This window comes from Nerophis lumbriciformis, linkage group LG09 (assembly GCF_033978685.3).
Source record: "Nerophis lumbriciformis linkage group LG09, RoL_Nlum_v2.1, whole genome shotgun sequence".
Taxonomy (NCBI): domain Eukaryota; kingdom Metazoa; phylum Chordata; class Actinopteri; order Syngnathiformes; family Syngnathidae; genus Nerophis; species Nerophis lumbriciformis.
The window spans coordinates 16,970,001-16,981,545 of NC_084556.2; the positions used below are offsets into that span (position 1 = coordinate 16,970,001).

Sequence of the window (11,545 nt, forward strand, 5' to 3'; positions counted from 1 at the left end):
GTCTCCTGTTACGTACTCAATAGGGGCCCTCCCAAACCGCTCTTCTTCTACTTATGATCTTTTAAGAGTAATTCCTGCAAGGCCAAATTTCATCTACTGTATGTGTAGGCTTCATACAAAACCAAGCACAGCTGCAAGATGCCAAATATCTATCAAAACCCCCACAAAAAACATATCTATCCAAATCCAAATCTCATCAGTCTGTGGTGACCCCACAACCCTGGAAATTAAAATCTCCAAAACTTATTTGTACAATTCCCCAAGGAGGATTAAAGCAGCAGGAAAGCGATCCCATTGAGCAGATTATTGTATTATCATTTTTGTGTGTGTTTTTAACCCCTCTTGTCCGGAAACAAAAGAAGAGCAAATAAAATCAAACCTATAAATCCTCTTTAATCCTCATTGTGTGCAGATTGGGGTTGCCGCAGTGATGCTTCTGTGGTGAAACATCCACATTAAAAAGACCCTGAATGGCAGCCATTATTAATGCCAGTCATGCTAACCTGGGCTTGTCTTGTATAATGAATGAGCAAAAAGTATCACTGATGTTATTCTAAACGCGAAAGACGGACGGCATGAATAATGGAGGCCAAATCAGTTGACTTCATCTCTTCCTGCTCAAAGTCAGCGCCTGCAACGGAATTCTGCAGGGACCTTCTGGATGGCAGCAAAGGACGCAGGGAGAAGCACTCACCTTTTTGTTTTTGGGAAATCGACCTTCTTTGTGGAAGTTGTTGGATTAAAGGTCATGATGATACCATGGTGGCCCAACTGCTAGGGCTGGTTTTTCTACTCCTGCTTCACTCTGTAAGCTGTAAGTACCACAAAACGTTGAGTTATGGTCATGACATTGAAATTGGAAGTAGTTTTTTATGTGTTCTATTAAGCAAAGCCCAACAGTCATTCAACACTTCACTGGAAGCGTTATGTAAAGATTTATAAGCAGCACTGTCATAGACCAGCAGGCTAAATTGTGGCCCTAAGCAGAATTGTATTGGGAGGCCTCCTCACTCCCCATTACAAACTGTTTTCACACTTTTTGTCAAGAGGATTGTATGCGATGTGTACATTTTCATAATGGGCTTGTTCTATTTTGGGCCGAAGTAAAACAAAGAAAACAATCTGAAGTTGTCGTAGTTATATTCTTAAGTTATTATGCCATGATTTTAGTTGTCCGGCCCACGTAGGAATAGATTTTTCTCCATGCGGCCCCTGAGCTAAAATGAGTTTGACATCCCCGCCCAGACCCTGTTTACCCATCATACCCCTCACTAGAGAAGAGGGGTTTAAACGGTCGGGTTAGGGTTTTTATGCCATCATGAGAAAAAAAAATCTTCCTTGTGGACATGATACCTGCCCCTAGCTAGATGAAGTGTATTAACTACCGTATTTTTTGGACTATAAGTCGCAGTTTTTTTTCATAGTTTGGCCGGGGGTGCGACTTATACTCAGGAGCGACTTATGTGTGAAGCTATTAACACATTACCGTAAAATATCAAATAATATTATTTCGCTCATTCACGTAAGAGACTAGACGTATAAGATTTCATGGGATTTAGCGATTAGGAGTGACAGATTGTTTGGTAAACGTATAGCATGTTCTATATTTTATAGTTATTTGAATGACTCTTACCATAATATGTTACGTTAACATACCAGGCACGTTCTCAGTTGGTTATTTATGCGTCATATAACGTACACTTATTCAGCCTGTTGTTCATTATTCTTTATTTATTTTAAATTGCCTTTCAAATGCCTATTCTTGGTGTTGGGTTTTATCAAGTAAATTTCCCCCAAAAATGCGACTTATACTCCAGTGCGACTTATATATGTTTTTTTCCTTCTTTATTATGCATTTTCGGCCGGTGCGACTTATACTCCGGTGCGACTTATACTCCGAAAAATACGATAACTATATGTCACTCAGCTAAAAATGTGGGATCCATGTGTTTTTCTTCAGTAAATACGCTAACCCACCATGACGTTGCTGTTATAACTGCGACGTTAGCACTGTAGCGCTCACATAGCTATTCCAGTGTTGCTAACATATGCTTCCTCCTGTCCCACTCCTTAAAGTTGTTGTATGTGATGTATGGTATCTATTATGTTGGAAAAGCGCAGAGTTACAGTGTATGTAAAAAAAAAGTGACAGGCGTAGACAAACATAGCTCATTAGCATTAAAGCTACAAACACACAAAACAGTGTGTTCAAGTAAGGCTTACTAAAAGCACTTTCAAAAGGACTAAATTCCAGCATCAAGGCTAGATTTTGGCCAATACATTCACGTAGGACATGTTATCTAGAAATGTTGAAAAATAGTGACAACATGGGACCTTTAAGGTATAAGTTGTACTATGAGCTACAATGCAATGAATCTTGTAACTGAACACAAGTGTGATATACAACACCACTGTCTCCCTTTCCTACAAACACACACACCCACACACACACACTGCGATGCGTGTGTGTCCCCTCTTACTCCAGCACAGAGCATTAATGGCGAGGTGGTGTACCGTGACAACACTATGTACGGCGTGGTGAACAAAGCCGTCATCCTGGAGTGCGGTAGCACCATACCTGACATGTACATATGGAGCTTCACCAGGCCCGGCACTGAAGCCATCAAGGCGGTGGTGTACGACTTGGGCCAAGGTCCCAAGATCCAAAAGCTGGCCCAGGCTCTCGGGGAGCTAACGGTCATCTCCAAAAGTGCCGACGTCAGCATCGACAAGCTGCCCGTGGCGGCGCAGGGCCTCTACACCTGCCAGGCGTTCTATGACCTAGAAAGCGAGCCCAAGGTGTACTACTACTACGTGCATCTTGCCGTCAGAAGTAGGTCCTAGAAGAAAGAACAAATATGACGTAATAGTTTGATCTGGTTGACTCATACCAATATCGCTTACCTTAAATCAGTTCCAGTCACAAAGCCGCACCTCCTGGCGAGCGACGTGTCTCCGGTGGAAGGTACGACAATATGGCTGCGATGTAATCTGGACAACGGGACGGGGCCCATCCAGTACGTGTGGCAACAAGAAAGCCACCAAGGAAACGTCTCAGCGTTTGCTCAGGGCAACACCAGCGTGGTCAACGTGACGGCGGTGAACCGCAACCACACCGGATGGTACCGATGTATGGCCAGCAACGCCGTCAACAGTGAGCGCTCGGATCGGATATGGCTGGATATTATCTGTGAGTGGAATGTACTACAAATACAGAAAAACACTAATAGTATCTACTGTACTGTAAACTAAAGATGTGCATTGTTGGGTGATTTTGTCACAGTTTGGTTGTTTCAAATTTGCTTAATTGTTTTCGTTTGACGACTTTGATTTGACTAAAGTTAAAAAAGTAAGGCACAAAAACAAAAGCTAATCATTTTTAAAAATTACTGTCATTTAGTGTACATATATGGAACTTGTAGTTGAAGCCGCATTTTAAATTTATCAGTAAACTATGTAGAATATCACAATCAGAATCGGATTTATTGGCCAAGTATGTTTATCACGCAAGGAATTTGACTTGGTAGACTTGCTAAGTTCCAAATCATGTATCACAAAATCGGAACACTGTATAGGGAAGGGCACCAAAACCCAGTTCCATAATGGCACCAGTGTCAACATAAACGGTACTAACCAGACCAAAAAAGAAGTAGATATTGGTTCCTTACATTGGTGCTAAATGAACGCAGACTCAATCACTTGCAACAAGTTCTTGACAGATAAATTGTACAAATAACGTCTCGTAAGTAATGTAGCGTCTAAGAATCTCAGTGGGAAATCTAAGAAGATCTTCCGCAAGCTCACACAAGCCTCCCATTTATGCAAGCTTGAACAACAGGAGACCCATTGGATGCGTGTTTTAGATGGTAAAGACAGCAATATATATCATTACGCTAGATACAGTAATTAATTCGACATCCCGTCCTTTAAGTAACATTTGCAGAAAGAAATAGAGGAACCCTTTAAATGTCTTTCCAGTTGGCCCGGATATCCCCCAGATTGAGGTGACGCCGTACACGCTGACGGAGCGAGGCTACTCGGCCCTGGAGAGAGAGACAGTGTCCCTGCAGTGTCAAGCTCAGTCCAACCCTCCCAGTCAGTACGTGTGGTTCTACAACAACTCTCAGGTGTACAGCGGGCCGCAGTTCACCATCACCAAGGTCCTCCGGATGCACACGGGCGACTACGCCTGCCTGGCGCAGAACACCTACCTCAACACGCGCTCCAAAAAGACCATCAGCCTGACTGTCTACTGTGAGTGTGAACTTTGTGACACTTTCTTGGGCTGCACGTCAAGAATTTGGGTCTTCTGTCTTTGATTTGTCAATGGATAATCACCATTAACAAATCAAATCCAACACTATCTTTAGTCTTTATCAACCCTGAAGTTCCAATTCTGTTCTCTGTCTTGATTGGAAGACCTCTGTCATCTGTTTTTCCTCCCTAAACACACTTCAACACAAACACACAGCCGAGTGTGGAAGCCCTCCAGACCGGTTCTTCCGTTTGGACCGTCGGGAAATTTGATGGGACTCTCTGGCAGGTACAGTGCTTGCTGTCGTGTGACAGCCATGGCAAGCAATGGTCAGTTACAAAGACCAGCACTTGGCATTCTACTGGTTTCTGCTTCTTCAGCTGTACTTACCGTTTCTCAAGTTTGAGTTTTACACCCAGATTTTAGAATGCATGCAGAGGTAGATAAAGCGGACCACTTGCGCTATTTCAAATACAGCTACTGCTATTTCGTGGAGTTGATATGAACAACATCAGGAGGTTGCATACAGCCTACCAGTATGTTTCTGGACGTACCACTAACTAGAGACCTCTGTGGTCATTTGCTTATGGAGACTATGCACCCAGCCACCATAGGAGACTGCTGTTCATTGAATAGAAACATTTATTGGAGCACTTAACGTACAAACATATAGTACTGTTTTTCGGTAATAGCACATGTCCACATTTTCCAAGTGTGCTTGAGTATGGTGCAAATTACAGGTACCAAACAATCTGACTAGCGTGAGTGAACCCTTACACCCAACAGTAGTTTAACAACTTCCTGGGATCATATCATCCATCGCCTTGTTACGCTGCATCTTCTCACCAACAGATCCACCAGATGCTTCCCCTTCCTGCTCCATGGAGCCAGCCCTGAATCACACCTCCCTGAGACTGCGCTGCTCCTGGACGGGCGGCTTACCGTCCGCCTCCGTTTATTGGGCTGAACACTTGAGACGTGCAGGGCAAGACGAGGTCGACAAGGGGCACACCAGCGGCATCTTGCTGCCGTCCGAAGAACTGGCTTCAAACAGCAGCTTGTTTACGTGCACGGGCTCCCACCCTGCACTCAAACAACCAGTGGAGTGCAGCACACGTGCACGTGAGTACACATTGCTCGGTACACAACTTTGCTATCCAAGAATTGAACCTCCTCTCCTCCCCCAGATCTACCAGCTTCAGAACCGGTGTGTTTAGCCTACGTGACAACCAACAGGCAGTATCTCATGTTGTCGTGCTCTTGGGATGGAGGGGCCCCCAACGCTCTGGTGTGGTGGGAAGGCCCAAGTGGTCATGGCAAACCTGGGGAAGAGAACTCCAACGTCCTGATCCTTCGCTACGGAACAGCTCAAAGCGGGGAACCTTACACCTGTCACGCTAAACATCCGCTTCTGGTCCAAACTAAGACCTGCAGGCTCACACTGGGTCAGTGCTCAGAGGAGAGCGTTCAAAGCAATGCTACTTAATCTTATTGGTTCACAAATGCTCACAGACACTCGGGGGCATACTTTATGGTTGCCCTTGTAATTGCCATAATCAGTCTCCAAGTGCGAAAAAAACGACCACTTGAACACAGACTATAAGGACTAGGAGTTGGTAATTTCCTAGTTGGTAATTTTTTAATTAGCCTATGACAGATACAACCATGTATGACAGTTTACCACATAAAACACACACACATACACTGCTTTAAAGAGGAGACATGGCATCTGTAAAGTAAAATGGAGACTTGAGCACTGCTGTATGCAGTGAGAAGCTTTTAAAAAAATAGTGTACAGAAAATTGAAAAAGGGGAATAAGCAACGGCCGTCTTACACGTAATGTATTTTAATCCGTATTAGACGCGTGGTATGGAGGGTTTTTTGTGCCAAATTTTATATGTACAAAATGAATACAAAGTCAAATACATAATTGAAATATTTAAAATGAAAAGTATTTTTTTAATTGTTAATTTATTAATCCAATTGTCAGTTAAATGAAACAATTATGCAGTTAATCTAAATAATTTAATTTTTTTTAATATCAAAATGTACTATATAAGCAAAATCCACATATTTGTAATTTAATCAGAAAAACATTGGGCCATGCCCCGATAATAAACACTTGGTTTGGAGGTTTTTTTTGTGCCGCAACTTATGATATGAACACGATAAACAGAAGGTGAAGTAATATTCAAGATTATTAAAATAATACATGAAATAGTTATTCAATAATCCAACTGTCAGTTTAAAAAAAAAAAAAAAACTGTTTATTTCAAGACATTAATTTATTTGGTTTATAAAGTACGTGAACCCTCGTTTATTGCTGTTAATTGTTGACAGTGGTAAATGAATGTCCGCAAAATAGGAAATAATTATGAATTGAATATTTTCGTTGCAGGGCAGCACAGTGGCCCAGTGGTTAGTGGTCGTACCTCACAATAAGAAGGTTGTGGGCTACATTCCCGGGATCAAGGCCTTTCTGTGTGGAGTTTCCATGATTTGCAACACTTATTATGTGAAAGTGCGTGTGAATGATTGTCTATCTGTGTTGGCCCGGCGATGAGGTGGCGACTTGTCCAGGGTGTACCCTGCCTTCTGCACAATTGTAGCTGGGATAGGCTCCAGCTCCCCCCGCAACCCAAAAAGAGACAAGCGGTAGAACATGGATGGATGGATATTTTCATTGCTAGTGCATAAAAAACCTGCGTGTTTTAACAATATAACTGAATACATTTTTTTTACATTATAAGAGCCCTCTATACATGTAATAGTCACTTTACACTCGTTTAATCCAATTTAGTAATGCTGTTTGATGCTAAAGCAATCGGTGGCAATCATACTGAACTCTGCTCTGAGTGGTTTGGTCTCATCCAATGTGTGATCAATACTACTGTATTACTGATATTTTAAGCTTATTTAGCCATTTTTATGCTTGAAAATGCATAACTAAGGCCACAAATACAAATGATGCTTGTTTTATTAAATGTAACATCCCCTTCAAAGTGAATTAGCCATAAACGTAATTATATTTAATTAACAGCTAACTTTAATGATTAAATCTGTGGGGCTGTTCAACAGCAGCATTATGAAATATATTAACTAAATAAATTTAAAAAAGAAAGTAATTGACATTTCAATTAATAATTAGTAATTGAATAAATAATTAGACATTTATTTTTTACTTAAATTCTAAAAAATTTTTTTTTTATAAAACGTCTTTTTTTTTTAAAATTGACTTGGTGCAGGCTACTTATTTAATTTTGGCCCAAAAAATCCTTCAGTCTGAAACACTCTGCAGGCAAGTATATAAATGTCCTCAGCTACAATGTGACGAAATACAGTAAATATAGTTTATTTTACTTGCAGAGGCTCCTGTGTTGCTAACGCAGCGCAGCGTTGTGTCCGTGTACGAGGGGGCCGACGTGCAGCTCTCCTGCAGCCTGAGGGCCAACTACCTGCCCACAAGTGACATAACTTGGTTCAACAATCACGGTTTGGACGTTCAGGACACGTCCAAGTATATGCTGTTACGAACATCAGCGTGGGCTAACCTGACCGTGCGAGACACGGATCACACTAGAGACAGCGGCGAGTACAGGTGCTCCTCCTCCAACGCTGTGGGAGGTGCTGACATCAACATCACATTGGTGGTCAAGAGTAAGACTTCAAAGAGTATCTTTGTAAAGCAACTAGTTTGGCTGATGCTAAGAATTGTTCTCAATTTCAGAGCACCCCATGCCACCCAACGCCACCCTACTCAGGGTGACGTACATCAGCCGGCAGCTCAACGAGGTGGAGCTGGAGTGGAAGATGGAGGGCGAAGCCCGACAAGGCTGGACCGGATTCATTGTGCAGCACAAGTGGATGAACGAACACCCGGGGAGGAGAACAAGTGGAAACGATTCAAAGCAAGAGAAGATCGGTGCCTCGGTTTGGCACCATAGTATTATCCATGACCCTGATGTCAGGATTCAAACAGTAGGGATGTTGACACCCACAGCTAAATACCAGTTCCGGGTCACACCTTTCAACCACAGAACCATGGGGCACCCCTCTGCTGCAATAACGCCAGGTACAGATATGAGAGGAAGGTTAAATAGACTGGAATGGCACAAAATAGAGTCCAGATTTTAAAAAAAATACAGCAATTCTGATAATCCTGCTAACGACTTAACATTGGTTCTTCTTTATCTATTCAGGTGAAAAGACTCCACCCTAATTCACACACAAACACAACCCGATTTGCATCCTTTCCTGCCTCCTTTCTCTCCACTTTCTCTGTGTGCTTGTTCTTTTTCCATGCATACTGGGCACATCTATCACGTGACAGAAGCTTGAGGGTCATATAGTGGATAGCTGCGGGGCAGATTTAAAGTTGGACATAAGAATAACATTTTATGGGAATTAATTGGTCATTTGTACAGTAAATACAACCAGTTCAATACAACAAAGCTAACAAAAAAATCATAATATTTATTTATGGCTAGTCATTTTTTCATTGATATGCACAATATAAATACATGGCATAATATTACACTACATGTGTTGCTTGTTTAAACCAGGGCTCAAATGCCGTAATGAACTTTCAGCATGCAAACTTTTAAAATTATGCGATCCATGCCATGCAGAAATGCAAAAGACATGCAGGCTTCCAGATTGAGTTTAGTTGTATAACAAGTGCGATGAAGGCACGACACAGTGCATAATTTGTAAGTATACTCTTAGACACTGACTTGCATTTTTTCCCCCTGTTAATTCCCATGGAAAGTGTCCCAACTTTAAACATGCACACTAGTACTCAGGGGTCTGGAAAGGTCAACAGCCTATTTCAATCAATTTCTCAAAATTAAAGACCAAATATTTAAAGTAAACACTATGTTGTGTAGCGTTGTTGCAATGTGTAACTGTGATGTGTTGCAGCCGAGCCGCGCTCCACTAACTACCCTGCTGTGATCGGCGCAGCAGTGGGGGGGATGCTCTTTGCAGCCATCGTCACAGTGCTGCTGCTTGTCTACATAATCCGCAACCGCAACAACAACCCTCGTGAGTCTCACACACACACACAATCTAGTAAACACACAGCATTTAAAGGCTTTCCGTTGCCTCCCCACACAGGACTACATGACATGCTGTTTGGCTTGTGAGTACACATTCAAGTATGCAATAAAAGTGAGGAGATATGACAAAGCAGCAACTATTTTATTATCTCTTCCCAAGGGGCAATACTTTACAAGATAAACTTGTATATACTCGGGATCTTTCTGTGTGGAGTTTGCATGTTCTCCCCGTGACTGCGTGGGTTCCCTCCGGGTACTCCGGCTTCCTCCCACCTCCAAAAACATGCACCTGGGGATAGGTTGATTGGCAACACTAAATGGTCCCTAGTGTGTGAATGTGAGTGTGAATGTTGTCTGTCTATCTGTGTTGGCCCTGTGATGAGGTGGCGACTTGTCCAGGGTGTACACCGCCTTCCGCCCGAATACAGCTGAGACAGGCTCCAGCACCCCTGCGACCCCGAATGGGACAAGCGGTAGAAAATGGATGGATGGATACTTAAGAGTAGAGATGGGTGATATGTCCTAAAATCTGTATTGCAAAATATATCAAAGCCTCCTGCGATAACGATATATATCACAATATATTATCTGGTATATAATAGAACTATTTCAAAACAGGTTAAAAAGGCTTCTAATTTAGCTGCTGATGTACGTATGCAGTAACATATTGCGTCATTTCGGGTTGTATCATTTTGTCTAACCTATTTTTGTTTTACTGATACTGTCTGGTTACTGTTGCTGTTCTGTTTCAACATGTTTCATATATAAACTTATGTTGAAATGTAATAAGAACATACTTTTTAGTTATTTTAATACTTTATATTATGCTTTTGGGCAGTGCTACATCGATCCAAAACCAAGTAGTTACAGGGACAGTATTGGTCATTACAATGCTACACAATCATAACCAGACAAAAAACACAGAATGGCGGTGTAACAAAATCAATTAAATATTTCAATCATTTCCTACTATTGCTTTGATTTACATAATTTGGTTTTTGCCCTTAAAGCCCTCCTGTGTCCAAGCACTTGTTTCCTGAATTTGTAAACAATAACAAAACCGACAAAAGATTTTGTGTTAATAGAAAATATTGATCTAACCACTGTGGTACCCACTATTTACTGATATTATACTTGGTATTGTTACAGTCAATATCTGTATCGATCCACACACCTTTGTTTACATTGAAGCGCTCCATCCTAGCTTAGGTTTGTAGTGTAGCAGGTTTAGCTAATCCTCCTGGGGTAATACCTGTAAGAAACTTAGTTTATTCGGCATCATGGAGGCGAGGATTGCTGATTTAGAAGTGGCTTTTAACTGTGGAGGGACATTAACTGCGAGCTCGCTAGCAAGAATGCTGCATTGCGTGAAGGACGCAATTTGTTTCGCTCGTCGTCGGAGTCAAATTTGCGGGACACAGCGAGTATGTGACATCAACGTGCATTTTAATGATATAGCAATATTAGAAGCCCTAACGTCGGCCAAATTTATATCGTATATCGCACAACCTTTTAATCACATTTTTAGTTGCCCGGTATTTAGACAATGGCTGTATATTGAGTCATTTCCAATACTGCTATACAAATTGTACACTGACTACTCTAAACTAAAGTATATTCAAGTTTGATTCTTTCAGTATTGACCCTAGTTGCTGAAATGTGATGGCTGTACTCACTTTTGCAAGATACTGTAAGCATAATAGCCCCCTTTCATTTGAGGTGTGTTGAGGAATTCAAATGATTCATTTTTCAGGCAACACAGTCAGTCCAGGGAGAACATCAACTTCCCAGAGGATGAGGTGGTCCACGGAACGGAAGGGCAAATAGGAAGCTCGTCTAGCCCAGGCAAGACGGACACATTCAGATAAACAACGCTACGTTCAAATAACAAAAACAAAAATACACTGGGACATTTTAGCATCCCATTAATTGCTTTACTCGTGAATGTGATTCCTTCCCCCAGGTCCAACACTGGCTTTACCCAGGGCGTCTTCCCCCTTGACCACCTCCCCCACTGCCGGACAAGCCCCTCCCACAGGAGACAACGAACCCGTCAATGTCACCATCACCGTCAATGCGACCGGCTCCTAAATGCATGGAACTACTGGCCAGATCGTCCAGTCGTTTCCAAACATTGCAACATTTCAAGTTTCCTAATTCACTTACCGCAAATTGTCTGGCATATAAACATCTTTCTGTTTTGTTTTAAATCATTTATTTCACATTTTCACA

At 41.9% G+C, this 11,545-nt stretch overlaps 1 protein-coding gene across 1 annotated transcript; it reads left to right on the forward strand.

Moving 5' to 3' along the window:
* Window positions 1-759: 759 nt before the first annotated feature.
* Window positions 760-11,539, forward strand: LOC133607252 (V-set and immunoglobulin domain-containing protein 10-like 2). The gene is made up of 12 exons (XM_061961735.1): window positions 760-814; window positions 2,486-2,833; window positions 2,915-3,190; window positions 3,979-4,254; window positions 5,108-5,377; window positions 5,443-5,700; window positions 7,623-7,913; window positions 7,984-8,328; window positions 9,177-9,299; window positions 9,372-9,396; window positions 11,067-11,158; window positions 11,277-11,539. The coding sequence occupies exons 1-12, from the start codon at window positions 760-762 to the stop codon at window positions 11,402-11,404; spliced, it is 2,487 nt and encodes an 828-aa protein (XP_061817719.1). The 3' UTR covers window positions 11,405-11,539.
* Window positions 11,540-11,545: the final 6 nt, after the last annotated feature.

Bases quoted from the DNA above. Each gene is read 5' to 3' on its own strand.
- LOC133607252 (XM_061961735.1), top strand. From the start codon at position 760: ATGGTGGCCCAACTGCTAGGGCTGGTTTTTCTACTCCTGCTTCACTCT. The intron at 7,914-7,983 runs GTAAGACTTCAA...TCTCAATTTCAG, and splicing joins CATCACATTGGTGGTCAAGA to AGCACCCCATGCCACCCAAC. The intron at 8,329-9,176 runs GTACAGATATGA...GATGTGTTGCAG, and splicing joins CTCTGCTGCAATAACGCCAG to CCGAGCCGCGCTCCACTAAC.